Source organism: Suricata suricatta, chromosome 14 (genome assembly GCF_006229205.1).
Source record: "Suricata suricatta isolate VVHF042 chromosome 14, meerkat_22Aug2017_6uvM2_HiC, whole genome shotgun sequence".
Classification (NCBI taxonomy): Eukaryota; Metazoa; Chordata; class Mammalia; order Carnivora; family Herpestidae; genus Suricata; species Suricata suricatta.
The window spans coordinates 35,785,347-35,810,528 of NC_043713.1; the positions used below are offsets into that span (position 1 = coordinate 35,785,347).

General features: G+C 40.1%; 1 protein-coding gene across 1 annotated transcript; it reads left to right on the forward strand.

The window, feature by feature from the left end:
* Position 1: 1 nt before the first annotated feature.
* On the forward strand, positions 2-22,343 carry SLC39A6 (solute carrier family 39 member 6). The gene is made up of 10 exons (XM_029921668.1): positions 2-721; positions 2,530-3,264; positions 4,774-4,957; positions 6,387-6,556; positions 8,359-8,577; positions 13,557-13,662; positions 16,991-17,368; positions 18,536-18,616; positions 19,785-19,975; positions 21,153-22,343. The coding sequence occupies exons 2-10, from the start codon at positions 2,539-2,541 to the stop codon at positions 21,303-21,305; spliced, it is 2,208 nt and encodes a 735-aa protein (XP_029777528.1). The 5' UTR covers positions 2-721; positions 2,530-2,538; the 3' UTR covers positions 21,306-22,343.
* The last annotated feature ends 2,839 nt before the right edge of the window (positions 22,344-25,182 follow it).

Below are 25,182 nucleotides of genomic sequence, written 5' to 3' on the forward strand. Positions count from 1 at the left end.
GCACGAGTGGTCCTTAGTGTCTGGGCGCTGCTCTCAGCTCGCTTCTATTGGACCGTGGCCCGGCACACAAGCACAGCCTGTGTTGCAGGAACGAAGACCCGCGTGGAGTGGCTCAAGACCCTCCACAAAGGCAAGGCTTGTGTGCCACAGGAACGGCAGGAACGTCCGCTGCCCCTCACGGCCAGGCTCCTAGCAGCGGGACGGAGGCTGGCCGGGGGACCTGAAGAGCGAGTCTAGGGCCTCAGAGCGGCGCAGCGCCAGGGAGGAGCTGGACGAAAGGGATCCCAGCTGGTGGCGGCTCGCACAGTCTGCTCCGACCGCGTCTTCGCATCACCCGCCGCTGCAACCCCCACGGCGCGGGCGAACCGGCGGACTCGCGGATCCGCCAGCCGGGGACGGGGTCCGGGCCGCACTGCGCATGCCCTGAAGTCATGGCTGGCGGAGGCGGTGGTTCTCGGCGGCGCGCTGCGCGCGGCGGTAATTAGTAATTGTCCTCCTGCTCCCGGGAGGCGAGGCGCGTGGGGCGCGGCTTCCCGGTGGCTGCGCGGCGGTACCCCGGCCCAGCCTGAGGGGTAGCCGGGCAGATGAGACCGCCGCTTCTCCGTGCCCTGTAGAGGTTTTCGAGAGAGAAGAACGGAGCTGTTCCGAGCCCTCCGGGCCGCCCGCGGGGAACTGAACCGGCGCGCGGGGCCGGGCCGTGGGACGGCGAGGCCGCGGAGAGGTGAGTCCCGCAGGTCCGAGAAGGGACAGCGGAGAAGGGAACCTCGCGGTCCGTGGAGGCCGGACTTCCCAGTTTCGGGTGCACAGATGGGTTTCAGGGTCTAGCGGAGGACTTTCGGAGGAAACGGTCTGTCCTGTTCATCTCATTAAAAATACAAAAGCCTTTGGAAGCAGTTTTATGCCCCCTTTTCCCGCCCCTTTTTCCAGGCCCTTGTCTTTAGGCTTTCTTTTTTCTTCCACACACGCTGACTTGCAGGGAAGAATTGGCGGCAGGTCCGTGACCGCCTTAAGTAAGCATCCTCCCAGGAGAAAGGCATGGAGCTGCCCTCTGAGCCACCCGTTTGTGCTTGTCCCTACCCACTCTGCTCTTTGACTTTCTCTCCTGCGAATGATCTTAATTCTTTGCATATTAATTAATTCCTAAAACTTCAGGCCGCCAAGATTCTTCTTTGAGGAGTCTAGCCCTCTAATAGTTACACACTTCCATTTTCCACTGCTGCCAGTTTGATAAGCAGCCGTGTGCAACAGACGACGGTTAATGGAGCGCTTGCACATACATTCGTTCGTGTGGTTTCTTCAGTCATCTGTCAAATATGTATTATTACCAGCTTTTCCTGGGGCAGAAAACAGATGAAAGTGGTAAAGCTAAGTTACCCTGTCCTTGCTCTCTAGCTCCAGAACCGACCCTTGCCTCTTTGGCTGAAGGCAGATTAACTTGGTCGCAATCCCCGTCCCTCATTGGTCCTGGACGTCAGCCGGGTCCTGAGATATCAGTCCATCTGCTTATCTGGACTATACTTTCCCTTGTTTCACTAAGTTCTGCTTTTCAAGGCTCAACCTGATTTTTAATAAAATGGGATTTCTTTAAGATTTTTTTTAAGATTTTGATCTCTACACCCAACATGGGGCTCGAACCTATAACCCTGAAATCAAGAGCCACTGAGCCAACCAGGCACCCCAAGGCTCATCTTGATTCTTGGAGGTTAGGCCTTTTTGTTCCAAATACTATTGTGTGAATGAGTGATGATAGTCCATGATAAAATTTTTACTGTTCTATAGGAACATAATGATTGTTTTTTTTTTTTATGAAGTTTAATTTACTTAGAGGTGTCATTTTGCAGTCATTCAAGAGAATGAGATCAATCTGTATGTACCAACACCGAAAGGTGTCATTTGTTGAGTGGAGAAAGGATCCCATTTGTGTCATTAAAGGACACATCTACTTGAGTATGCAAAGAAAATATCCTAAGAGATATACAAGAAACTGGCAAAATGGGTTGCCTTTGAGGAGTGGGAAGGAGAGAAGCCTTAAATTGATTTGTACACAGTTTAGAAAAGTTATAAATGTGAATTATTCTGAGATTGCCTTTTCTACTTTTTTTCCCTGATTTTAAAAGATTGTTTTATGAAATACTAATGATGATGGAGGTAATTGGGTTTTGTTTCATTTTGAATCATTGTTCTTGCCATAATAAATTGCTGGTATGGCTGTGACCACATGAATCTCTCCAGTTTCTGCAATACTTGTTGCTTTCTCAGTGCTAATTATGGTCCCTTAGCACTCAATTGTTCTCCTTGTTTCATGTGTTTTCGCAATGCAAGGGTAGAGCCTAGAATTCTTTGTATATTTCCTTTATATATACACATATATAGAGTTCTTTATGTTTTCACAGTATGTAGGGTTACAGTGATCATACTAAATGATACTTTGTAAACCTAGATTATTCAGTATCGATTTTCAGCATGGAATTTCTTAATTCAAATTGTTTTAAAAGTGAAAGCAAGAATTTTTTTTTCTGTTTTCTCTAGGAAAGCGCAATGGCGAGGAATTTATCTGTAATCTTGATTCTGACCTTCACCCTGTCAGTCACAAATCCCCTCCATGAACTAGAACCAGCAACTGCTTTCCCTCAGACCACTGAGAAAATTATTACAAATTGGGAATCTGGCATTAACGTTGACTTGGCAGTCACCACACGGCGACATCATCTACAGCAGCTTTTCCATCGCTATGGAGAAAATAATTCCTTGTCAGTTGAAGGGTTCAGAAAATTGCTTCAGAATATAGGCATAGATAAGATTAAAAAAATCCATATACACCATGACCACGATCATCACTCTGACCATGATCACCATTCTCACCATAATCATGCTGCCTCCAATAAAAATAATCGGAAAGCTTTTTGCCCAGACCATGAGCCTGATAGTTCCAGTAAAGATCCCAGAAACGGCCAGGGAAAAGGATCTCACCGATCAGAACACACTAATGGTAGAAGGAGTGTTGTAATCAAGGATGGCGTTACGGCTAGTGAAGTGACCTCCGCTATGTATAACACTGTCTCTGAAGGAACTCACTTTCTAGAAACAATCGACACTCCAAAACCTGGAAAACTTTTCCCCAAAGATGTGAGCAGTTCTACTCCACCCAGCATCACAGAAAAAGGCCGGATGAGCCAGCTGGCTAGTAGGAAAACAAACGAATCTGTGAGTGAGCCCATAAAAGGCTTTATGTATTCCAGAAACACAAATGAAAATACTCAGGAGGTAAGGTGACTGCTTTACCTTATGCCTGCTTATTTGTCCCATCATTGCCATTCTGTCTTTAGTTGTAAGGAGTATAAAGTAAAAATAAAATGATGAATTTTTGAAAAGGGAATGTCTACTTTCTCATCCAGGCACTTGGTCCAAAAGCCCTGATCTCTCTTGTGTTATAAACATTCCTGATACGAAACTTGGGGGATAGTTTTTTGGTAACAATGGTACTGGGAGCGAAAGCTGTTTTCTAATAGAATTGAAAATGGGTGTGGAAAGCAGTTACCAAAGTTATTTTTGGAATAGGTCTTTTAAAGGTGGATTTTGTTCAGGAAAAGCAGAAAAGGGGAATTCTAAAAAGCAGCGGTTAGAATCCATGTTTTAGGGAAAGGCGTGATTGAAAGCACAAGAGAAGGCAAAAATAATAGTGTTACCTTGGAAGAGGGATCTCTGTGGCTTGTGAAGTCCTAGCTACCAAGAGCCATGTGGTAGGCAAATTAAAAGTCTGGTCAGTGAGGTTCTGAATTCATATGTTTTTCCTAGACTAGACTTCCAGACTGTACAGTTTTCCTTGGCTGAGAGATGCCAAGGACAGGGAATTAGTTGGTACACATTAAAGAGCAAAAGTCAAAGAGTACCTCATTCAAATCATCATATGACTGTACCAATTCCAGAATAGTCTTCATGGTCATTCCCATAGCAACACTGGTAATAAAGTTTGTTCTGAGTAGTATTGGCCAAGGAACTGTGGGAACTTAAAGTAACTTACAGAAGATGAGAAACAGGTGCTATTGCCAATTGTGTGTGTGTGTGTGTGTGTGTGTGTGTATGTGTATGTGTATGTGTGCGTTCGTGAGGAGGGGGGGGGTAAGGGGAGTTTAGATTACCTAGAGGGTATTCTCTTCAAACTAAGCTTGTCATCTAATTAAGTTGTTGAAACAGCTGCCTGCTGGTACAGGTTTGTTTTATTAACCAGCCTTGCCCTCCACAAGAGTAATTTACATAATTTAATATTCTCTCGTTGTAGAGCTTTTGCCAAGTAGATAGAACTAAAACTGAGCTAAGTTTTGCAAGTACAGTCATTGCTGGAAGAGTGACATGTCTTGGGCTTGTTTAGGCCAGGTAGGATAGCGTTAGTATTAAAACAACATATTTCTCAATCTCTAATGAACTCCATCTCAAAAATTAAAGCTCATTTCCTTAATAGGTTTATACAATGAGTTAACAGACTTATGAATGTCATTTATCCTGAAGGTTATTCCACTCAGGGCTTTCTAGATGATTTAACTGCTTCTCCCAAAGAAGCAGGCAGAAGAGGCAGACACCACCATTGTCACATAGTATCTCTAAGGAGCTTGAGGCAAGTTCCAAAGTACTCGAAACGAGTTGATGCTAATGGGTTGGCTTAAAAAAATAAAGAAGTGGCTTCAGTGTGGGAAGGGTGTTGTATCATCAGACGATTTTTTTGGATTGTCTAATGGGAACGTTTTCTGGTGACTTTCACTGCTTTGTTTCCTGCAGTGTTTCAATGCATCCAAGTTGCTCACGTCTCATGGCATGGGCATCCAGGTTCTGCTGAATGCAACAGAGTTCAACTATCTTTGCCCAGCCATCATCAATCAAATTGACGCTAGATCGTGCTTGATTCATACAACGAGTGAAAAGAAAGCTGAAATCCCTCCAAAGACCTATTCTTTACAAATAGGTAGGGTACCCTTTCTTACTAAAGATAATTTCAAGTAGGCATATTTATGTTGTCCTTTTCCCTAATTTTACATAAACCCATTCGTTTTTCAGCCTTATCTTAATTGTTCTCTGCCCCAAGTGTGAAGAAAGCAAACTGGTTAGCCTTGCCTTGAAAACAAAAGCATATTGTAAGTGAGGTCATCCTACAGGGCCATCCAATATTTGGGCTATTTATACGTTGTCACACTGTCTTCAGAAGGTCAGAGTTAATATCTGCTGTTTAGGAGCCTAATGGTATGTTCTTATTAATAAATTAATAGGGAGGGGCCCCTTGGTGGCTCTGTCAGTTAAGCATCCGACTTCGGCCCTGGTCATGATCTCACAGTGCATCTGGCTCTGTGCTAACGGCTCAGAGCCTGGATTCTGCTTTGGATTCTGTGTCTCCCCCTCTTCTTCCCCAGTTGTACTCTGTGTGTGTGTGTGTGTGTGTGTGTATGTCTCTCTCTCTCAAAAATAAACATTAAAAAAATAAAAATAAATTAATAAACTAGAATAAGTTCTGCTCTATTGTAGCATTGCTCAAAATGTATGGTGAAAAAATAATTGTTTTTTTCACTAAAGAAATTGCTGAATTTCCAGTTTCCTCCTCTTCATTCATTCATTCTTTTTTTTTTTTTTAACTCTTCTCCCTTTTATGATTTAGTTGTATGGAGTCCAAAAACTCAGTTTCCAAATGATGTAGACATCATCACTGGTAACAGTGGTTTCCCCTCCGTTCACCCCTACCTGAAGAACTTCCTACTAGACTTCTGGTCTTACCAGGAGGGTTCAGTCAGGTTGTTGATTTGAGCCAGCAGCAAGGGTCTTGGTTATTGCACTATTCCCAAAGCCCTCTTCCACTGAGTTTGTGTTTCCTTAGCTTAAGAAATGCAACTTAGGGGTGCAGGGGGGTGGCACCTGGGTCGCTCAGTTGGTTGAGTGTCTGCCTTCAGCCGTGATCTCATGGTTCATGAGTTCAACCCCCACACCAGACTCTGCTGTAAGTGCAGAGCCTGCTTTGGATCCTCTGTCCACCTCTGTCTCTGTTCCTGTCTATCTGCCTGTCTCTCTCTCTCTCTCTCTTAAAAATATATAAATGAACTTTAAAAAAAAAATGCAACCTGGGGGCACCTGATGACTTAGCCAACTCAATTTTCGCTTATATCATGATCTCATGGTTTGTGGTATTGATCCCCACGTCACATTGGGCTCTGCACTGATAGCATGAAGCCTATTTGGAACTCTCCCCCCTCCTCTCCCCTCTCCACTCCCCTCTCCTCTCCCCTCTCTCCCTTCTCTCCCCCTCCACTGTCCCTGCTTGCGTGCATATGTGCTGTCTCAAAATAAGTAAAAAACTCTTAATGTTTAACAATTGTATAATTTTCCCTTTGCTGTGTTTTATTTGACAGCCTGGGTTGGTGGCTTTATAGCCATTTCCATCATCAGTTTCCTGTCTTTGCTGGGTGTTATCTTAGTGCCTCTCATGAATCGGGTATTTTTCAAGTTTCTCCTGAGTTTCCTTGTGGCACTGGCTGTTGGGACATTGAGTGGTGATGCTTTTTTACACCTCCTTCCACATGTAAGTACAGTCATTTGTCCTATTAGTATATTTTATTATTCAACAGTGAAAAACTTTATATATTTTTGGTTTGTACTAGAATTCCTTATGTTGATATATATAACAGGTTAGAAATTTGGTTTAGAAGAGTTAATTTCATTTATTTTTTAAAAAAATTTTTAACATTTATTTATTTTTGAGAGATAGACCATGAGCAGGGGAGGGGCAGAGAGAGAGGGAGACAGAATCTGAAGCAGGGTCTAGGCTCTGAGCTGTCAGCACAGAGCCCGATGTGGGGCTCGAACCCACAAACTGCAAGATCATGACTTGAGCTGAAGTCGGACGTTTAACCAACTGAGCCACCCAGGTGCCCCTAGAAGAGTTGATTTTAAAATGTATTTAGTGGAGTGCCTGGCTGACTTAGAAGAACATGCAACTCTTGATATCAGGGTCATGAGTTCAAGCCACATTTTGGGTGTAGAAATTACTTAAATAAAACTTAAAAAAATTTTTAGGGGTGCCTGGGCAACTCAGTTGGTTAAGCGTCCAACTTTGGCTTAGGTCATCATCTCATGGTTTGCAAGTTCAAGCCCCACGTTGGGCTCCGCGCTGACAGCTCAGAGTCTGGAGTCTGCTTTGGATTCTGTGTGTCTCCCTCTCTCTCTCTGCCCCTCTGCAACTCATACTCTGTATCTCTTAAAAATGGATAAACATAAAAAAGAAGTTAAAATAAAATTTTTTAACAAAAATTGTTAAAAAATCTATGTGGTAACAGAAAGCTTCACTTTTGTACTAGATCTAAATATATGTTCATGGTTTGTTTTTGCTTTTCTCTTTATGGGACTTTATTAAATAAAGTCTAATTTAACTTCTTGGACCCAGTTAATAAAAGGAAACAGATTCTGCTCAGCTTTATTACTGTGACAGATTGCAACGTGAATTATCTGCTCACATTAGTGTAATTGCCACAGAAATAAAAACTGATTCTCTGTGTACTCAAGGAACGAATTTTCCTTGAGAGTTGAATTTGTGAGATTCATGCTCATTGACACAAGTACATTCTTAAATTGAGTAAAGTTTAATAGTTCCATTAAATACTTAAAATAATTGGATCTCATCCTTTAAGTTTTCCTTAGAGGTTTACAGGTAAGCGAGAAAAAAATCATTCCTGGAGTACTGCATATATTTTGCTATGATCAGTTCACTGGGCCCAGCAGGCACCTGTTCAGGAATACTGCCGCACCAGGCAGCTGATGCGTAGGGGGCCCTGTGACCCGGCCCCCGTCTTGTCTCGGTTGGTGTGTCCCGTGCTCCGTTCCCTGACGTGCAGTGGTGGTGATTCCTACTGCGCTCGGCTGCAGACTGCTGGGGCCATGCATGTGGGTCTCAGCTACCTGCCAGAGCCCATGACCCACACGGGCTTCGTGTAAGCACAGTGATGGGACTAGTGTGGGCTCTTTCAGTTTGGACTGTAGACAGTAGACGCTGTCTGTCTGTAAAATCTGTTAGTTCCCTGCTGTTTGTGGCCCTGGTAACTTGTCAAACATTGAAAACACCTTTTACCTTTATGAGAGTTGTTAAGGAAGGGATCTGTCTTCACACTGAACAGAGGCACTCGGTTAAGTGCCTTAGTACATGTTACATTAAGCTCTAAATTATCAGCTGACTGTGGGTCATTTTAATATATTAAATTTCCCTCTCAGCTCTGAAGTATTCCATCACTTGCCTAATTCTGAATGTTTTCATATTTGACCTTATTAGCCAGTTTTTCTGACATGTATGAAACTCACAAATTTATAAAATACATACTGTTTTTCTATTAGTCTCATGCAAGTCACCACCATAGTCACAGCCATGAAGAATCAGCAATGGAAATGAAGAGAGGGCCACTTTTCAGTCATCTGTCTTCTCAAAACATAGAAGAAAGTACCTATTTTGATTCCACATGGAAGGGTCTGACAGCTCTGGGTGGCTTGTATTTCATGTTTCTCGTCGAACATGTACTCACATTGATCAAGCAATTTAAAGATAAGAAGAAGAAGGTAAGAAAAAGTACTGTTTACATACTATCCATCAGACATTTATTTGAGAAGTACTCTAACCAGTCTGTTTGCTGAGCTTGTCCAGGGGGTGTGATCTTCATTTGACAGGGGTTCAGTGCCCTGAGATAATTTTTGTTCCCAGAGGCATTCATATTATTGATAACCCTGAAGCTCTCTATTTTCAGTGTTTCTTTCAAACTCATGAGAGGGTAGGAAAAGCAAAGGATGAACATCTGTACAAATGACCAAACAAGGCATAAGCAGGGCCTTAAAGGTCAGAAGCATCACGATTATGGCCTCGATAGAGGCGATGGTTCCACGGGTATATATACCGAAATTCATTGATTTATATACATTAAATATATGCAGTTTTCATTGTCAGTCATACCTGTCAGTAAAGGATTGTTTGTTTTATTTTTTTAAACATTTATTTATTTTTGAGAGACAGATCATGAGCAGGGGAGGGGCAAAGAGAGAGGAACACACAGAATCGGAAGCAGACTACAGGGTTTAGCTGCCAGCACAGAGCCCAACGCAGGACTCGAACCCACAAACTGTGAGATCATGACCTGAGCCAAAGTTGGACACCCAACCGACTAAGCTACCCAGGCGCCCGTTTGTTTGTTTTCAAGAAGCATTATGGATACACTGTTGGTATTTATTGGTAGTTAAGACTAACTGCTGTGATTAACTTTATTCACCCAGTAGCTGAATAGTCTGTTGTGTTTAAGAGGGTTTGTAACTTTCATAGTCTTGTTCTTTGCAAATTGCCACCAGAAAATAGTATGAAACCAAACAGTAGGCTCCTTATCTCTGGTAAAAACACCCCATGAGTCCCCTGTGGCTGTCTGCCACCTTTTGTATGATGTGACCAGGCAGGCCCATCAAGAGACTATTCTAATGGGAACTCTTAAAAATGGCAGGTACACATCTTAGATGTTTTAATTTTAAAACATTCATGCATTCATATTCTGGTCATTTGATGCTGACCAAGATTTTCTTTGAGTTGGAGTTCTATATGATCATTGTTTTTCTATAGCCATGTGACTTCATCCACGATCTCCAATTTCAGTTTCTCTCAAGTCGAGCAATAAGTTATTCATTGGTAAAGCTCTTTGAGAGTAGAGTCTAGGTTTTGTAGGTTTTTAAAATTTTAAACAGTGGTTGCTTTATATAACTTGATAGTCTTTTTTTTTCTTTTTAGCAACTCTCCTTTGAATCTTTGAAAAGCATTCAACATAAGTTTTCATAGATGTACCTATTCTCACCATCATTTCACAATTTGAGCTGTATGTAATTAAATTGTGCAATTACAATAACAAGTATAACTGGCATGAAGAGGTTTGAAAATGAGCATAGTTGATCTTGCTGAACACAGAGCTCCCTGTGGGAAACAAGTGCGTGTATGAACAGGAGAGTGCCTCCTTCATCCTCTGAATATTTGACCCAATAGATAAGACAGCCACTAAAACCTCAAGTTACAAATTTTGAACCTTCATCTTGCTGGACCCAAATTTAGTAGAAAGAAGGGAAATATGAATAACTTGTTCATTCTTAATTCAGGAGTCATCTTCCATGTTCCCACCGTGCCAGACGCTTCTCTGTGACTGATTTGAGGATACATCCTATTTGTTTACATTCTCTGGAATTCTTTCCTTAAAAAAACAAATGATCCTTTTTAGTTTTCTTTTGGTGGGTGTGGGGTTTGGAGGTCTGTTTGTATTGTCTCTCTATTCAAATGCCATCATTTCTTTAACATTCTAATTTCAATTTAGTTTTCAAATTTTGCCTAAAGATAGCTTTTCTTTAATCTGGTACTCTTTAATGTGAGACTCTTAAGAAGTAGGTTCTCTCTTATTTAATAGAGAACAATTATCTTCAAACCCTAAGTTATAACTCAATAAGTTGTGAAATCAGTCTTCTGTCATCATCAATGTTTTTAAATTATTTTTATGTTTATTCATCTTAGAGAAAAAATACAATTAGGGAGGGTCAGAGAGGAGAGACAATCCCAAGTAGGCTCTGCACCATAAGAAAAGAGCCTGATGTGGGGCTCAAACTCACAAACCGTGAGATCAAGACCTGAGCCAAGATTAAGAGTTGGACACTTAATTGACTGAGCCACCCAGGCGCCCCATGACCAATGTTTTTAAATGCAGCAGTAATATTACAGTATATTATGTCTTTTACTATGTACGTATTATTTTGACTTGTAATAAAAAAAGGTTTGGTGATACCTTTTCTAAAATAGTTTCTACTGGAATATAAGCTCTAAAGAGTCAGGCAGGACCTCTGCCAGATCTCCAGTGCCTAGAATAGTATCTGGCACACAGTAGGTAGTTAATAAATATTTGTTCAATGTATAAGAAACATTAAATGGCAAATAAGCATAATTTCTAGATGGATTTCCCAAAAGAGTTTTGCAAATGTTACATGTTCTCTATCTTTTTAGAATGTATCAAGTTTATCTTTTGTCAAGGGCATCCAGATCTTAGCATTACTTGTTTACCAGCTTTAAATTATATTTCTCTAAAAAATAAAAAATTAAATTAAAAACTCTTCATTATATGGTGAGTGTTGAGAGCTGCTTCAACCTCATAACAGGATATTTTATCTAGCATTTTCCTTAAGACATCCATTCTGTACTCTGGGCGATTCCACATATCATACTGTGTATGTCAATCTGAAATCTCTACATGCAAACTAGGGTTGCATCTCAAACTTGCCTTTATAATAAGTTCAGCCTCAAAACCTTTTCTCTACCAGTAAAGGTTATTGCTCACGCTAGGAACCTGAAAGTCATCAATAACATCTCTCTTATTCTCATATCCAAGCTAGTTTTCTTAAATACATCCAGTCTTTCAGTTTCTATCCCTTTTCTTTGCTATAATTCTAGTCTAAGCCATGCTTATCTCCTACCTAAATGTCAGCAGTCACTTCCTAACTGGCCTGTCTACATTATTTTGTTTTCTTCTCCCAGTCCAGAGCAGAGCAGGTAAAGTGATTTTATTTAAATGGAAATCTGGTGAACTTGTACACCACCACTTAAAATCCTTCCAGTGACTTCTTGATACTTTAAGGATAGAGTCCACACTTTAAACTTGATTTTCATCGTCTACGTCTCTTTCTGCCACCCAGCCTCCTCTCCAGCCCCATCTCTGACCCACTAAGCCCCAACCACCTTGCACTGCTTTCATTTATGGGGTGGGATTGGCCCCTTCCTGTTTTAGGGCCCTCCTACCTGCTGTTTTCCCTGCCTGGAATACATCCAGCCTACCCCCCACAAACTCCTGCTTCTCTTTAGGTCTTGGTATAAGTATCACTTTCTCAAGGATGCCTGTTCTGGAACTTAGTCGGATCTTGTTATACACTCTCATAGCACTGTATGTTTTTCCTTTGCAAAACATACCAAAAATAGCAATTGAAGAATTGTTTATTCATTGTATCTGTACAACCTCCCTTCCTGGGGGTGATAAGCTCCAGGAAAACGGAGACCATGTGTATCTTGTTTTATGCTGTATTGTTAGCACTTAGCATAGGAATATCATAGGTCCCAAATACTTATAGAAGGAAAGAATTGGTTAAACTGTGGGTTCTAGGGTGAGTCATTGCCCAATAAGAAAGCGTTAACTGAAGTAATACAAAATATCCTGAATTCATTTCTTGTCACAAATATTGAAGTACTTTCTCTGTTTAAGGCATTAAGCTAGGGATAAATTGAAGATGCATCTGTGGGGACTCAGTTGACTGAAGCGTCTGACTCTTGATTTCAATTCAGGTCATGATCTTAGTGTTCATGAGATCGAGCCCCATGTCCAGCTGTGCACTGACAGGGCCGAACCTGCTTGGATTCTCTCTCTCTCTCTCTCAAAATAAATAATCATTTAAAAAAAAGATGTGGGGTGCCTGTTGGCTCCATCAGTTAAGCGTCTGACTTTAGCTCATGACGCATCAGGCTCTGTGCTGAAGCTCAGATTCTGTGTCTTCCCCCCACCCCTCCTGCCCCATCTCAGAAGTAAATAAAACATTTAAAAAAAAAGATGTGTCTGTGTGCTTCCCTTAAAAAAATGTATAATCTAAGGATGTATATTTTATATGCTGTCAGCTAGAATGAAATCTCAGGTCTGGTAGTGATTAAGTTATATTCAGAAGTACTGCAAATAAGAAATCTATTATTTGTGTGACAATTTTCATCATTTTGAATATTATCTTTTACATAAGTAAATCCTACACAGGCATAATTGTTCACATGGTGACCTTGATACTTGGGCTCAGAGTAAGGATATTATGGTATTGAGGTGGTTAAAAAACATGGTGATAAGTTTAAAGCTAACCAATAGAGATTGTTTAAAAAAGGAAGCTTGTTAATGGTGTTTTATTACAGGAAAAGTATTTTAGTTTTAATAGCAAACAATCAGTGTCACAGTATAGTTTCAGTTTGTAGAAAGTAAGGGAAGTGTGGGGTTTCATTCAAAAGAAGAATGAAGAGAGTACCAAGCAGTTGGGTAGCAGATCACTAAATGCTTGAGAAAATGTCTCTAGTTGGTTCTAAATTGATAACCTGAGGCAGAGTTCAATTTTAATGTGTGTATGAATCATCTGGGCATCTAGTTAAAATCCCTATGCTGATTCATGAGGTCTGGGATGTGGCCCAAGATCATTCATTTCTAACAGACTCCCAGAGCACACTTAAAGTAGATGACCTGGGAGACGCTGAGAAAGATGACTATGTGATTTTGCAACATATCATATTAGTGGAGCCTTGATGCTTCACCTTTCTGAGTAGTTACTATGTCTGAAACACACTACTAGGTGCAGTGTAAATTAACTATAGGCCCTGCCTACCATTGGGGGACTTGTATACCGATAAAACTCTTTTACTCTGTTGTCTTTTGCTGAACCTTTCACTTAACTGTTTACAGTTGCACACATAAGCAAAGTCAACTGTTTTAAAATAATGCTTTCCCTTGCCATTTTAGAATCAGAAAAAACCTGAAAATGATGATGATGTTGAGATCAAGAAACAGCTGTCCAAGTATGAATCTCAGCCTTCAACAAATGACGAGAAAGTAGATGCAGATGATCGTAAGTCTTAACAAGTCCAAGGGCTGGAGGTGGTTGATTGCGCCATGATCTGCAGGTGGCTCGGACTGTCTGGAAGAAAGGGGACTATGTCCCTCTTTAAATGTTTTCTTTTTTACTTTTGAAATACCTTATACCTTTTCTTTTTAATTGTAAGTTGTTTATATTGTATTTGTTTTTCCAGAGGTAAACTCAGACATACAGACAAGTTTCAAGAATAATACAAAGAATTTCTGTATCTCTTTCATATATTCCCCAGTTATTTTACCTACATTTATCATTCTGTTTCTCTCTGAGTACACATACACACATTGTTTTGCTAAACCGTTTGAAAGTAAGTTACAGATAAGATGTCTGTTTATCCCCAAATGCTCAGTATATGTTTTTTTAAGAAAAAAAGACATTGTCTTATTAATCACAGTTCAGTTACTGAAATCAGGGAATTAATGCTGATACTATGGCATTATCTAGTCTCTGTAGATATCACTTATTTTTTCCAATTGTCTTAATGATTCTTTTATATTCTCCCTCCACCAAAAGAAAAAATTGATCCAGAGTATAGTGCAGAATCAAATGTTGCATCTAGTTGCCCCACACTTGGGGTTTCTCTCTCTCTCTCTCTCATTAGATTGATCGCTGTGGGCAGGAATACCACAACGTGATACTGCATCCTTTCAGTGACATGATGTGGCACCTAACATGATGCTCCACTATAAAGTTACTATTTTTCTTGAAACTTGTTAGCTTGGCATTTCTTGTTGGACAGATTGAATCAGGAATAAATTTTTAAACCAGACTTCTTGCCATGACCTTCATGGTCCGACCCTGCCATCAACTCTCATTGTTCATCGTATCCAGTTTCATGGGCCGCCTTTTCATTCTGTGAGCACACCAAGTTTATCTCAGAGCCTTGCATTCACTGTTGTTTCTGCTTCGAAGCCTCCTTTGAGATCTTCACACAAATTTCTGCTCCCATCATTTGGGGTCAGAGGCCTTCCGTCATCACCAAAAGACAAAAGTCTCCCAGTCACCGTCCTTCATGTTAACCTTTTCTGGTTTTTTTCCCCATGCTTTCTGGTGCCTTAAATGACCTTATTTATACATGTATTTTCCTTATCAAATATGGCTGCCGCCCCACGAGAACATAACTTCCTTGAAGTTAGAGACTTTGTCATGCTCCATTCCGTCCCCCGTGCCCCACAGGATACCTGGTCAGGGTGGGTGCTCACTACATAGCTGCCAACTGACAAGAGAGAAAAAACTACGTTTTTGCTACTGTCTACTTGTAAGACTTCCTGTCCACCCTTTGTTTTTTCACACGGTTTTTTTTTCTCTAAAGAGTAAGTGTAATGTTCTTGCTCTTTTTCTTATGTCTCTTCTCTCTTCAACCTTTTTAATGGAGTCCAGTGAAATATATAACATTGAGCAGAAATAGCTGCCCTAGAATTGGACCACAGTGTCAGGAATGTTCCTAAGAAAAGTGTTTTCAGTGGACAGGATAAAGGGGAAAAAAACAAGACTTTACTGTTGAAATTTATTTCTCTTTGCACAAGTAGATAATAAGTGGTCCTTGGTGATCATTGTATTTCGAATACAGTACTTGTTTTTCCTTGAACTTTGCCCTCAAAACAGAAGAAATTGGATAATAGGATTAAAAGTATGTGGTGCTTTTATAATCAGGAAAGCAGTCATCTTTCAAAAATGTAAGGAGGCAGATACTACACTGTATGTTAACTAACTGGAATTTAAATAAAAACTTAGAGAAAACAAATGTAAGGAGACAGAAGAAATCAAGGGAGAATCTGGGCAGTTATTATTGAAGGCTAATCTGTGTGACCAGTTAATTTCTTAAAGTTCATTGACACCTGTTAATGTCTGACTGTCTCTCTTTCTCTCCTTCTTAATTTACACCCAAGTTAGTTAGCATATAATGCAATACTGATTTCAGGAGTAGAATCCCTTGATTCATCCCCTACATAGAACACCCAGTGCTCATCCTAACAAGTGTCTCCCTTAATGCCTCTTACCCATTTAGCCCATCCCTCCTCCCACAACACCTCCAGCAACCCTCTGTTCTCTATATTTAAGAGTCTCTTATGTTTTGACCCCTCCTGTTTTTATATTAGTTTTGTTTCCCTTCCCTTAATGTTCATCTGTTTTGTATCTTAAATTCCACGTATGAGTGAAGTCCTATGATATTTGTCTTTTTCTGACTGGCTAATTTCACTTAGCATAATACCCTCCAGTTCCATCCACATTGTTGCAAATGGCAAGAATTCATTCTTTTTGGTTGCCAACTAATATTCCATTGTGTGATGTGGTCACACCACATCTTCTTTATCCATTCATCTCTCAATGGATATTTGGCTCTTTCCATACTTTGGCTGTTGTCAATAGCGCTGCTGTAAACTTTGGGGTGCATATGCCCCTTTGAAACCTCATACCTGCATTCCTTGGATAAATACCTAGTAGTGCAATTGCTGGGTCAGAGGGTAGTTCTATTTTTAATTTTTTGAGGAACCTCCATACTGTTCTCCAGAGTGGCTGCACGAGTTTGCATTCCCATCAGCAGGGCAAAAGGGTTCCTCTTTCTTCGCATCCTTACCAGCATCTGTTGTTGCCCAAGTTGTTAATGTCAGCCATTCTGACAGGTGTGAGGTGGTATCTCATTGTGGTTTTGACTTGTAGTTTCCTGATGATGAGTGATGTTGAGCATCTTTTCATGTGTCAGTTAGCATCTGTATATCTTTTTCGAAAAGTATCTATTCATGACTTTTGCCCATTTCTTCCCTAGATTATTTGCTTTTTGGGTGTTGAGCTTCATAAATTCTTTATAGATTTGGGGTACTAACCCTTTATTTGATATATCATTTGCAAGTATCTTCTCCCATTCCATTGATTTCCTTTTAGTTTTGCTGATTGTTTCCTTTGCCTCACAGAAGCTTTTTGTCTTGATAAGGTCCCAATGGTTCATTTTTGCTTTCGTTTACCTTGCCTCTGGAGACGCGTTGAGTAAGAAGTTGCTGCAGCTAATGTCAAAGAGGTTTCTGCCTGCTCTCTTCTCTAGAGTTTTGATGGCTTCCTGCCTTATATTTAACCTTTCACGCATTTTGACTTTATTTTTGTGCATGATGTAAGAAAGTGGTCCTGATTCATTCTTCTGCTTGTCGCTATAAAGCCTGTTAATGTTTTTCATCAATAGCACTCTGTTTAGTACTTGCTGTGCTCTAAGATCTTTTTTGACTTTGTCAGTGGGACTGTTTGAAATGTGTCCAAGCACATTAACGAAGCTTTCTGACTCTGTCCCAATGTCCTTTGTGTTTATACCTAGGACCTGAAGGCTATTTACGAGCAGACTCACAGGAGCCCTCCCACTTTGATTCTCAACAGCCAGCAGTCTTGGAAGAAGAAGAGGTCATGATAGCTCATGCTCATCCGCAAGAAGTCTATAATGAATACGTACCCCGAGGGTGCAAGAATAAATGTCATTCGCATTTCCATGATACGCTCGGCCAGTCAGACGATCTCATTCACCACCATCATGACTACCATCATATTCTCCACCACCACCACCACCAAAACCACCACCCCCACAGCCACAGTCAGCGTTACTCTCGGGAGGAGCTGAAAGATGCCGGCATTGCCACGTTGGCCTGGATGGTGATAATGGGCGACGGCCTGCACAATTTCAGCGATGGCCTAGCAATCGGTATGCATTTGTACATTTGCTTGTTGCTGGTTGACTGTGAAAACGTCACATTAAACTACCAGTCCAGTTCTAACAAAGAACAGGTTGATTTTGACAAGGCTATTAACTTCTAAGATTGTCAAAATGTTATTTCTTCTGTAGCTACTTTGACAAGGAAGTTCTCAATAAGTGTTAGGTAAGGTTAAGTGCTACAGACTGCCTAGGCCATTACCTAACGTAACTATCAAAAGTTATTTTAATTTGCAGTCCTAAGATCAAGGTCTAACATGTACAGAGCATGTGTTTTTGTTTTTGTTTTACATTTAAGTTCCCTTACTTATTAAAAAAACCATATTAAGGGAAGAGAATCTTCATCATCTTTTATACCGAAATCGTCTTAGCATATCTGAGAAGTTCAGTTATCAATTTCTATCCAAGAAACTAGAGTTTTTGCTATTAAATTATTACATCATTATCGAGAGATAATAGAATACTTAGGAGTTTTAGTGACTTGGTGCTGGAAGGAGCGATGGAAACAAATAAGGTTAGGCAGCTGAGGCGCGGCAGGGCAAACGGCGTGCCCCAGGAGGTGGTGCTGCTCTGTAGCCAGACAGAGATGAGCCCAGGCCTTGGCCCCCTGGAAGCCTGGTGCTCTTCCTCCAGGAACAAAGAAGGACATGCAGGTGCTCGGTCACACTTTATAAGCAATCAGTTACATGTGGTGTTAGCTTTTAAAATGGTGGGAGCTCTTTGTCTTAGACTGTCCTTGGTGGACAATGATAGGATGAATGTAAACAAGTCTAATTCCACAGTGAATTCTTTTGAGGCCAGTGAAACATATCTGTACTCTTGAACCTTTTAAATCAGTTTATTTTTTACATAAATGTTTCATGTGGTTGCAGTTACTTCTGAGGTCCGTGATAAGATCCTGTAATCACTCTGAGACCCTGTGGAGCTTTCCCTTTTCTAGCATACCTGCTCATGCTCCCCTGGGAAATTTAAACCTAACTGAATGTAATCGAACATTACTTATAAAGGAGATATGGAGTACAGCTGAGAAAGTTCTGTTTATTCATGACCAGAATATAGTTCAGATCTTTTACCTCATTTTGTAAGCTGGTAAGTTTTTTTTTTTTAAAAAAACACCCACAAAATAATGTAGCCAAACTTTCTCTGATTTTTACTCAGGGGCTGCTTTTACTGAAGGTTTTTCGAGCGGTTTAAGTACATCTGTTGCTGTGTTTTGTCACGAGTTGCCTCATGAATTAGGTAAGAGAACCACATCAGTGGCATTTTCCAGGGGGATGCCTCATCCTCGTGTCACTGGCTTTTGTTGTTGTGAGTTCCAGCAAGCTTCCTAAGAACGTTCATGCCTTCTTAGAAGTCCGCTAACCTGGCTAGTTTTCTTTTCTTACTGAGCACTGGTTTGTTTCCAGCCAGATCTCTGGCCCTGTAAATTTAATTACACAGTTGTCCGTGTGGAGTTGCCAGAGAGAAACCTGGGCCTCCTCTCTTTTCCTCTTTCCCTACCAAATATCTTTTTCTACCAGCATACTGATGACATCGGTGATCATTATCTTCATACCTGCAATATGGATAAGACCACAGGAATCGAAAGAGTCATCTTCTATTAACAGAGATAAATTGCGAAAGGACTCATTGGAGCTGAAGAAAACGGAAGTTGATGAATTATGTTTTAAATATTTTTCTCTTCTGTCACCAGGACTTAAAACCTTCCCAGAGTTGTTCTGGATCCCCGTTCTTGTCCTTGTTTTTCTTTTTACAGACACATATTTGTACACACATGTGATGCCATTTTTACTTTTATTCCTTTGCCATTCACAAGTCCTCCCTTCTGCCTACTTAGTGTTTGTAGTCCTCAGTTATATATTGCCTTTATCATATGCTAATCATTTCATGTGTGTTCTCTACCCTCCTCTTCTTGGTGGCCAGTTACAAGCCTGTGAAGACAGTGCAAGAGCCCAAATAGTAGGCTCGTGGTATTTATCATTCATCGACAAAGTGAAAGCCATAACAAAAACTAGAAAAGATAATTTAGGCGTCCTGGGTGGCTCAGTCGGTTAATCATCGACTCTTAATTTCAGCTCAGGTCATGATCTCACGGTTTGTGAGTTCAAGCCCAGCATCAGGCTTTGTACTGACAGTGTGGAGCCTGCTTGAGATTCTCTTTCCCTCTTTGCCCTTCTCTTTCTCTCAAAATAAATAAATTAATTAATTAACTTAAAAAATTTTTTAATTTATGGAGCCGTTAGAGTGATTTATACTAACACTGTTAATCCTGGGTAATTTCTTAAGTTTGCTTCTTTTTCTTTTCCCCTCAAAAAAATTAGAGAATTTTGTAAATTGGGAAGTTTCATGAGTTTGTGTCTTAAAGGTGACTTTTCATTACTTTGTCCCTCTTTGTTTTCTATTAAAGGTGACTTTGCTGTTTTACTCAAGGCAGGCATGACGGTTAAGCAGGCTGTTCTTTATAACGCTTTGTCAGCCATGCTGGCGTATCTTGGAATGGCAACAGGAATCTTCATTGGTCATTATGCTGAAAATGTTTCTATGTGGATATTTGCACTTACTGCTGGCTTATTCATGTATGTGGCTCTGGTTGATATGGTAAGTTTTTAAGAAGTTTAATTATAGTGTTGATTACTGATAAAATAGAGAAAATGTTCAGTGAAACCTCATTTTTATAAAGGCTGTAGATCAGAGGGCGTCTGGGTGACTCAGTCAGTAGAGCATGTAACTCGATCTTGGGGTTGTGAGTTCAAGCCCCACATTGGGCATAGAGCTTATTTTAAAATAAATAAGTAATAAAATTAATAAAAAGTCATTAGATTAAATGCAATAGTGATAAGGGAGTCTATATTTTAAGAAAGTAACACAGAAAATACAGGCTCTTTATAGTTTATCTTTTTGGATTGATGATCCTAAGCACATTTATCCTGCCTAATGTGTATTAGGATACACAGAAATATCTACCCCTTTCTGATGTGTCTTCTTGAAAGTAGAATCTCAGTAATCAGGTACTGAATTGTGTATAGATTTGTAAGAAACCCAGCACATCCCACACTTTGTTGGCATGCTGTGCATACTTCAGAGTGCTCATAAGTTCCTTATTAACGGACAAAGGAGTTACCTTTTTGTGTCACCAAATTCCATGTAACAGTCCCAGGTAATCTGATTGCTGAACTTTTATATAATGTAAAATTTCCAGATCTCTGAACTCAGGTAAGCTACATGTCATGTTCAGTTCAGCTACACACAGTAACTGAGAGAGAGTAATCAGTATAGCTCTTCATTTTAATAGTGGAGCAAACTGGCCCAATACAGATTGTGGCTTGTTGAGCATAGTGTGAATAATCATTGTTAACTAAACTTCTGGGAGGGGCCCCTGGGTGGGTCAGTTGGAAGAGCATCTAACTTTTGATTTGAGCTCAGATCATGAACTCATGGTTCTTGGGATCAAGCCCTACATTGGGTTCTGTGCTGACAGTGCAAGGCTTGCTTGGGATTCTTTCCCTCCCTCTCTGCCCCTTCCCTGCTCACGTATGTGCGTAGCCTCTCTTTGTCTCTCTAAGATAAACTTAAAAAAGGATAAATTGCTGAGAAAAGCTATGTGGCATTATTAGCTACATAGCTAATACATTAGTCAACATGTCCTATTTTAAGGAGTTTCCGGAGTGGACTCAGTATATTCAGCTAATATACAGCTAATATTACTGCCCTCTAAGTTCTATAAAAACAAATCTGTGGTTCTGAAACTTAAGCATTGCTTTTTTTTTCCTTTAAGGTACCTGAGATGCTGCACAATGATGCTAGTGACCATGGATGTAGCCGCTGGGGATATTTCTTTTTACAGAATGCTGGGATACTTTTGGGTTTTGGAATTATGTTGCTTATTTCCATATTTGAACATAAAATTGTGTTTCGTATAAATTTCTAGTTAGGGCATAAATGCTAGAGTAGCTTAAAAAAATAATTGCTGTCTATAGTCTGAGTAGGTCATAGGGAGGATGAGAGTGTATGCTGTGATATGCAGACTTTACAGTTAGTGGATTTTGTGATTTTTTTTATTCAATATTTCCATTTGTTGTGCTTATAAGGTCAGTTTTGGTGGTAACATAAAGGTACGTTTTAATATTTAAGTTATTCTATTTTGGGAATATGAGCTATATGTGCAATTTACCAATTTTACCAGTTTATTGTATAAACAAGAGATTTGGCATGACATATTCTGTATATTTCAGGAAAAATGTCTTGAGTCCTTTTTCTAGAACTAATTTAACAAAGTAAGCCCCATGCTGGGTGTTAGGCCTCTGAAGAATTGGTGTGAGAGCAAGGACGCACGCAAAGCCTAAGATACCAATAAAGCTTGTACTGAATTTAAGCTAAGAATCTAAGAATAAGGAAGGCATAGATTTCTTACCTAAAAAAGTCACAAAACTGGTTATAAAAGAGAAGAAAAATTTTGAATAAAAAAAGCAGTTTTAGTAAAGTATAGAGTACACATTCATAAACATTTTTGTCAGTAAAATAAACCACAGTGAGCACTTTTTCCTAATTTAGTTGTACATTTAACTGTGTATAATAGAGAAGTCTAAGTATATTTAACAAACTCAAGCATATATAACTTAACCAAGAAATTGGAATCTTAAAATATTTGTATGGAGATATACCGGATGAGTATGAGTAAGTTTATATGTGGCCACAAAACTTGGCTATTGACTATTCTGGTTATCTGGATTGCCAGATGTCAGCATATTAGAATTTTGAGATAGGGAAGGACATGAAAACCATTCTAAGTATAATTTGACTTCTTGGATTCAGAAAGTACTTTGGTATCTTTTGGTGCTTCAGTGTTGTCATTTTGAGCAATTACCATGTTTATATGTAGTACTTTAGACATACTAGGACTGTCTGTGGCATTCTCTAGATGTTGCTTTTCTACAAAATAAATTCCCCATGGCAGCTTGGTATCAGAGATCTGATTTTTCTTTGTTTTACCATCGTAACCATTTGTAAGTATGCAATTTATTGGTTTTCAGTATTTTCAGTGTTGTGCAGTGGGACTCCAGAGCTTTTTCATCTTGCAGAATTGGGTCTCTATACCCATTAAATAACAGCTCCTCATTTCCTCCACCCCCAGCCCCTGGTAACCACCATCCTACTTTCATCTCTATGAATCTGAGATGTCTGATTTTAAGTACAATCCAGATTATAGTATACTTACCAACCAAGTATTATTAGGTGGTCTTAATCAGTTTGAAATTCTTTTCCACAAAGACACTTCAAAAAATAATGATCCACTGTCTGTTCCAAGATGCCCTTAATTTTTCTTTTATAACAACCAGAGCCTTAAGCTTTAAAAGAAGCACTGGTCCCCTACATTCTACAGAATCAGAAAAAAATTGGACAAGACCCTATGACGAACTGAGAGTCAACTGGACCATCATTTCTATTCCCCAGACCAAGTGAAAGGGATGGATATGGGGGGACAAGAAGGTCCTGGGTTGAGGCATCTCCTCTAGCTCAGTGATTACTCTGCTTCAGAATTCTGCTCACAGACCTACCTTGCTGCTCCTGCTAAAGCAGTGCAAGATGAGGACATTCTGGAATAGCTGAAAATGTTCCATGAGTTTGGGGAACACAGATTTTTCATAGATTCTGAAGGTGGAAGATGTGCAGGACCAGCCACAAAACAATGAACTGGAAAGAATCCCTACTCCGGGTTGAATTCCTTAGTAGATAAGTGGAAGATTTAAGTAGTTTCCATGGCTCCATATGAGGGGGAATGGAGATTAGAAGAAAATGTAGAAGCTGTAGAGTATGAAACAAAAGCCGATTGGGTGGAGGGTGGAGGGAGGGGAGGAAAAAACTTAAAAGACTGATAGAAAAAAAGCACCAGTAATACCTTGAATGAAAAAAAGCATAGAGTAGAATATGTATACGTAAGAACTTTATGGATTAATTTTCTGGAAAAATATAAATGGTCACTCAAGAAAAAATAGAAAGTCAATTGCTGTTAAAATAATCCTATCAAATTCCCCCTTCCTCCCAAACAAGGCATTGTTTACTGTGAATTTGACCAAAACTTCAAGCAGCACGTAAATCCCTAGCTTATCTAAATAGCTTATGGGATTAAAAAAAAGAATGTTCATCATGTTAATTGAGGGTAGTATAAGCTCGAAATACAACCATGCTGGGAAAGGCAATCTACCAGAGACCCTAAGACTCCCTGCATTCTTGCTAACTAGGTCAAGAACGGAGGGCCCTGACCACTTGCTTGGCCATTTCTCAGTGAACAACATTTCAGGGTGAGGTCAGAGATGAAGATCAGGCTTGTATATGAGGCAAATTCCCCAAGCTGAGCCACTGCCCAGATTCACAGCATGTGCAGCATCCACCGGAGACCTTCCACTTTGCTACTATGGGATTTGGGGTCAAGAGGTACCGATGCAAATGCTATTCATGCTACTTGCTATGCTGTGAGCAGTCAAATCCTTTGTGTCCATGGAGTCTCCTATTTCAGCCATTATCCCTGAGACATGCAGCTTCTAAATTGGATAAAATTTAGAAGCTTGCAGCTTCTAAATTGGATAAAATCTCAGACCCTCACAATACCACAGGATCATGTAGAAAAAAAATGAATATAGGTACACGAATCCTAAGTAGCAAATCAAACTCAGTTTATACTATCATCAGGTAAGGTGATCTTAGGAATGTAGGCATGGTTCATCAGAACACCTGTTGCTATCATCTGTGTTAGAGAAAAGAAAAACTTAAGATCATAACTGGATCAGAAATTGAATAATTAGGGGGCACCTGGGTGACTCAGTCGAATAAGCATCCAACTTGAGCTCAGGTCATGTTCTCACTGTTTGTGAACTCGAGCCCCATATCAGGCTCTGGACTCTGCTTCAAATTCTGTACCTCTCTCTGCCCCTCCCCTACTCATGTTCTCTTTTGAAAATAAACATTAAAACAATTTTTAAAAGTTGAATAATTCAGGATTAAAGGAAAACTTTTTAGCATATTAAAAATATAAGAAATGTTTTGGAATTCAGGAAGTCTTTCAAAGACTTGCCTCCTTTTTGGTATCCCCATCCTATGAAGTCAAGGACTTGAGAAAGAACCGGAGAAGGGCACCTGGGTGGCTCAGTTGGTTAAGCATCTGACTTGATTTCAGCTCAGGTCATGACTTTAAGTTTCAATTCATGAGATCGAGCTCCACATCAGGGCTGTCAGTGCAGAGCCTGCTTGGGATTCTCTTTCTCCCCTTCCTCCCCCAACACGTGTGCTCACGCACATGCATGTTCTCTCTCAAAATAAGTATTTTTGTAAAAAAAAAAAAAAAAGAAGGGAAGGGAAATGTGCAGAGAAGGAGCAACTAATTTAGACCAAAGAGAGAGAAACTACAATTCCAAAAACAATGTAGCTTGACCTTCCCATATAAAGTATACAAAGAATAGTGAAAAAGGAGGTAGCAAATTACCACAATTTCATAGCTGTCATCATAAGCACAATAACTATAAAGAATGTTTCCTTTCAAAAAAGTTCTGGCAAAATAAAAATAAAACTTAGTATTTTAGGGGCACCTGGGTGGCTCTGTGGGTTAAGGGTCCAACTTCAGCTCATGACATGGTCTCACGGCTTGAGTTGGAGCCCCGTGTTGGGCTCTGTGCTGACAGCTCAGAGACTGGAGCCTGCTTCGGATTCTGTGCCTCCCTCTCTCTGCCCCTTCCCCTAGCTCACACTCTGTCTCTTTTTCTCAAAAATAAACATTAAAAAAAAATAATAAATTTTCTATTTTAACCATCTGT

Excerpts from the sequence above, each read along its gene's own strand:
- SLC39A6 (XM_029921668.1), top strand. The coding sequence starts at position 2,539 with ATGGCGAGGAATTTATCTGTAATCTTGATTCTGACCTTCACCCTGTCA. Across the intron at positions 8,578-13,556 it reads TTAAAGATAAGAAGAAGAAG|AATCAGAAAAAACCTGAAAA; the intron begins GTAAGAAAAAGT and ends TTGCCATTTTAG. Across the intron at positions 13,663-16,990 it reads GAAAGTAGATGCAGATGATC|GACCTGAAGGCTATTTACGA; the intron begins GTAAGTCTTAAC and ends GTTTATACCTAG.